Source organism: Borostomias antarcticus (genome assembly GCF_949987555.1).
Source record: "Borostomias antarcticus genome assembly, chromosome: 22".
Taxonomy (NCBI): Eukaryota; Metazoa; Chordata; class Actinopteri; order Stomiiformes; family Stomiidae; genus Borostomias; species Borostomias antarcticus.
The window spans coordinates 6703177-6708134 of NC_140255.1; the positions used below are offsets into that span (position 1 = coordinate 6703177).

The 4958-nt window shown below is 44.9% G+C and overlaps 1 protein-coding gene across 2 annotated transcripts; it reads right to left on the bottom strand.

Annotated features, from left to right (window-relative positions):
* Positions 1–218: 218 nt before the first annotated feature.
* LOC311323997 (uncharacterized protein) lies at positions 219–1793 on the bottom strand. Of its 2 annotated transcripts, none has more exons than XM_084456350.1 (4): positions 1733–1793; positions 1395–1476; positions 844–975; positions 219–561 (listed from the first exon to the last, which is right to left on the bottom strand). In XM_084456350.1, exons 1-4 carry the CDS (start codon positions 1776–1778, stop codon positions 405–407), a joined length of 417 nt encoding a protein of 138 aa, XP_084312476.1. In that variant the 5' UTR covers positions 1779–1793; the 3' UTR covers positions 219–404. The 2 variants fall into 2 exon arrangements, with proteins under 2 accessions (XP_084312476.1, XP_084312475.1); XM_084456349.1 differs by having other exon boundaries at positions 219–564.
* Between the last annotated feature and the right edge of the window lie 3165 nt (positions 1794–4958).

Here is a 4958-nt window from a genome sequence, read left to right on the forward strand (position 1 = left end):
AATAATAATATTGGTAAGAATAAGAATAATCACACAACATAGGCTACAGGATAGCATTAAAATAGATTTATATTATAATTTTATTGTACATTAAAATACATTTAAATAGAAGTATAAATATAAGTTTTTGTTTGTTTGTTTTTTCTGTTTGTTTTTTTTGTTTTGTTTTTTACAAATAGCCTACTGAATACACTGTTGTGTCATCGGCCGCAGAATAGGCCCGTCTCTGCGTTCACTGTCCAAGAGCTGCACTATGGGTAGTAGTGAGTAGAGTACCAGTCCAGGTCGGGGGTTATGAATTCCTCCTTCCGCCATAGTCCGTCATTATTTCCGATCTCTTCTGGCGCTGATATCTCCCGTAGCCCCGCGGGTTGTGGGCGTTGTTATACGGGTCTTTCCTGGTTCTATCTCCCGTAGCCCTGGGGGTCGTGGGCGTTTTTAGACTGGTCTTTCCCGCTGGTTTTGCTCATCTGGAACAGCGTGTCGGCCAGGTTGTGGAGCTGACACGTGCCCAGCTGGCATCCGCGCTTCGGCGCGCGCTTCGGCCGCGTCTTCACTCCTCTGCTGAGATGATGGAGAGAGAGAGAGAGAGAGAGAGAGAGAGAGAGAGGGGGGGGGGGGTGATCAAAGAAAGATAGAAAGCAATGTATAAATAATTTAGAATACACTTTTCAAACAAGAACTCAAAATAGCCTGTATTTTCCAACACTTGTTGGCCTATTTGCCGTAGCCTACATCAATTTAAGTTGTTTCCTCTATGGGCCTCCTATGGGATATAATAGGATATAGCTACTTATCACAGTGTCAAACATGGTTACATTATAGAAACAACTTCATAAGTACCTTTCAATGAGGTCATCCATGGTTTGGATGGGAATGACCTTTAGTTCTGGGACATCAGCATCTTGTCCGTCTGTTGACCTTTTGACCTCTAACCTCTGCTGGTCCTGGTCTGTGATGTAGGAGTCTTCCTGTCTGGAGCCCCGGGGGAAGTCAAGGTGCTGATTAATCAATCAATTATAAATGTAGTTCTCAATGAAGCAAATCAATATGTTATCAATGTATCAATCAACTGCTTTTTTGTTTGTTTAGTCTGGAAGAGACGGTTTGGTTGTAGTTCAACACTCCCAATCACCCTCCAACTGTGTGGTTCCTAGATGTGGCAACATCAACCTTATGGTTATGTATGGTTAGGACAATATAATTAGGGTTAATGAGTAGAGTCTGAAGTGGTATGTGTGATATGGTCAGATTAAATAGTACTGTCATATTGCCAGTTGTCCTGGTTGCAATCAATACACAAATGAATGAATGAATGAATGAGTGTTTTCATGCTGCTGTGAGGGTAGTTAGGTCAGCCAGGGTAGCGGGGGGCTGGGGGCTCATCGGCTGACCTGAGTGCAGGTCTGAGAGGCGAGGCCATGACCAGAGGCACGGTCAGTAGCAGCAGCACGGTCATCTCCATGCTGCTCTGGCCTGGGGGACAGACGGGGTCAGAGGTCACTCTGGAGCCTCTTTACAGAGAAGCAGGTAACTATGTGCATTCAGTAAAAACAATATAAATAATAATATAATAGATATAAATAAATACATATATAAATAAAATAAAATAAATACAAATACAAATAATATAAATAATAATAAAAAATAAAAACAAACTCAAATTCACATATTCAAAAAGTGAGAGTAATTCGGTCTGAGAGATGACTTTAGAAAATGTCCGACAACTCACCACTAAGAAGGTGGAAACTCCGGCTCCGGCTTTTGAATGGAAACATCAATCCTGAAGTTGTTGCCTCTGTGTTTGACTCCTATTGTCCTCCGGGTGTCTCGACTGTAGCTTCTATCTCCCTCTGGGTTCTTTTATAAGGCGCCGGGGTCACGGGAGGGAGGAGGTGTGGTCCTGAAGTTAGCGCCCTCCCCGACCTCACATCCCCCCCATCCATCAGCAGAGTGGGTTGGCAGCCACAGCAGACGTATTGTTCAATGACTGTAAAGACAGAAACACCCGTTATAAACATAACGTACTACATAGACATAAACATGTAATAGGCATGTACTACATAGACATAAACATGTAATAGGCATGTACTACATAGACATAAACATGTAATAGGCATGTACTACATAGACATAAACATGTAATAGGCATGTACTACATAGACATAAACATGTAATAGGCATGTACTACATAGACATAAACATGTAATAGGTATGTACTACATAGACATAAACATGGAAGTCCAGGATGACCTTGTGCTGTCTGTACGCCAGTTATTTTGTTTACTTACTGTACTATCTTTTCTCCCCTCGTACTTCCTCTCCCCTCCTACTCCTTCACCTCCTCTCCGCCCTCCCTCGCTCCACTCCTCCACTTGCTGTGGAGCGATTGTTCCCGCAAAGACATTCTTTCATTTCCATCACCTGCAGGAAGCCCAACCCCCTCCCCCCCGCCAACCCAGACCGAAATAACCGCCATCTCTTTTACAAGCTTTTCTTTATCGTCCCATTTTTTCCTGCTCTTTTTCCCTTGAGTCATGTTTGCCGTCATTCTGTTTATTTCTGAACTGTCCTCCTCGACTCCCTTCCCTCCCTGACCCCACAAACAACAGAGAAACTCCCCGAGAGTCTCCGGGACACCAGCGTGAAACACGGCCATGATGAATTCATCGCATCAATGTCAGTTTCAGGATTGTGTTGTGATATCATCTTTCCAGGGAATTAGCCAACTATCCATCATCATTCAATCTGGGGCTCGTTAGGAGGCATTCCCACAACACTCCTCCTCTCCTCCTCCTCCTCTCCTCCTCCCTCCACTCCTCCCTCCACTCCTCCTCCCTCTCCTCCTCCTCCTCCCTTTCCTCCTCCTCTCCTCCTCCTCCCTCTCCTCCTCCTCCTCCCTCCACTCCTCCTCCCTCTCCTCCTCCCTTTCCTCCTCCTCTCCTCCTCCTCTCCTCATCCTCCTCCCTCCACTCCTCCTCCCTCTCCTCCTCCTCCTCCTCCTCCCTTTCCTCCTCCTCTCCTCATCCTCCCTCTCCTCCTCCTCCTCCCTTTCCTCCTCCTCTCCTCCTCCCTCTCCTCCTCCCTCTCCTCCTCCTCATCCTCTCCTCTCTCACTGCTTCCCTTCTCTAGTCTATTGTATACTTTCCTGTTCAAACATCTGGACTTGTTTTGCCGTCAGAATAACACATTGAGTCATCGTCCACACACACACACACACACACACACACACACTCTCTCTCTCTCTCACAAACACACACACACACACTCTCTCACACACACACTCTCTCTCTCTCACACACACACTGTCTCACACACACACACTCTCTCTCTCTCACACACTCTCTCTCTCACACACATAAACAAACTCTCTCTCACACACACACACACACTCTCTCTCTCTCACACACACACACACACACACACTCTCTCTCTCCCACACACACACACACACACACACACACTCTCTCTCTCTCTCCCACACACACACACTCTCTCTCTCCCACACACACACACACTCTCTCTCCCACAAACACACACACACTCTCTCTCTCCCACACACACACACACTCTCTCTCTCCCACACACACACACACACACACACACTCTCTCTCTCTCTCCCACACACACACGCACTCTCTCTCCCACACACACACACTCTCTCTCTCTCTTAAACACACACAACACACGCTCTCTCTCTCCCCCCCCGCCTTCTCTCTCTCACACACTCTCTCTCTCACTCTTCCTCTCTCTCTCTCTCTCTCTCTCTCTCTCTCTCTCTCAGGAGTGAGAGGAGTGTTAGGTCGTCAGGGAAAGCCCCAGAGCTTTTCTCCATGATTAGATGTAGTTTCTATTGATGACACATTATTTCCTCCTACTTCCTCCAGCGTGTGGTTCACAGGTTACATGGTGATAGGCTTGTGAAATCATGATTGAATAGAAGCACAGACCAATCCCCTCACTGCACCAGTGTGTCATCATAGGACGTATAGGAGAAGTGGAAGTAAGTAGTGAGTTGCATCAGGGTTGCTACAGTATAATACCATGGAAAGACAGAGCCCCATGTAACATGACCAGTTAAATCCTAACCCAAACCTAGACACACATTTTGTTTAGAATAGAATAGAATAGAATAGAATAGAATAGAATAGAATAGAATAGGAAGTTTATTTGCCACGTGTAACAAGTATTGTACATGTACAGATAAATTGGCTTGTCCTTACAGTATCTTATTAGTACTAATCGGTTCATTCCAGTCCTAGGTACTCAGCTAGACATTTAAAGGCTCCCAAATTGGCAATTTTCTATCCGTAGTCTATCAGTATCATCCTCATCTACTCATCCCTGTGTCATTGTCCATGATAGAAGCAGTGTAATAACATTCAAGAATACAGTTGTGCAGAGTCAGTTGTTGTCTGTTGTATAGGCAAGAGTCAGTTGTTACTGTCTATCGTATAGGAGAGGTGTTCAACTGTTCAAGTGTTGTCAGGTGTTGGTTCAAGTGATCAAGTTTGTCAGTAATGGTGGTGGTTTGTCGTCTTCCGTATAGTTGGCAGGTGCCTTTTTAGATATCTGGTTTAAATTTTGACACACAAAACTGTGTGTCAGTCTCTATGGTGTTGTCAGGGATAATGATCTGTTGCTTCTTCTAACAAGTTGATTCTTGGAAACAATCAAATGAGGCTAATAATTAGTCTCAGACAATTTGGCTTACAGTAGATAGAAATGATTCCTCATTTCAAGGAGAAGAATCTTGGATTCTTGAAAGAGAGTGTGAATGAATTTCCACTTTTCACTTTTGCTTCCTTTTCACTTTTGCTTCATTTGTGATGAAGGTTGAGCAGTTCCAGTAAGTGAGAGAGAGAGCAGTGAGGTGCTGGGATTCAAACCCAGGTTACTGACCTGCAGTAGATACAGAAGAAATCACCCCACCAGTCTGGACCACTATCCTATGCTGT

Coding starts and splice junctions, on each gene's coding strand:
- LOC311323997 (XM_084456349.1), bottom strand. CDS start 1,778: ATGTTTCCATTCAAAAGCCGGAGCCGGAGTTTCCACCTTCTTAGTG. Junction 1,477..1,732: donor GAGTTTCCACCTTCTTAGTG/GTGAGTTGTCGG, acceptor TCTGTCCCCCAG/GCCAGAGCAGCATGGAGATG. Junction 976..1,394: donor CCTCTCAGACCTGCACTCAG/GTCAGCCGATGA, acceptor CCGGGGCTCCAG/ACAGGAAGACTCCTACATCA.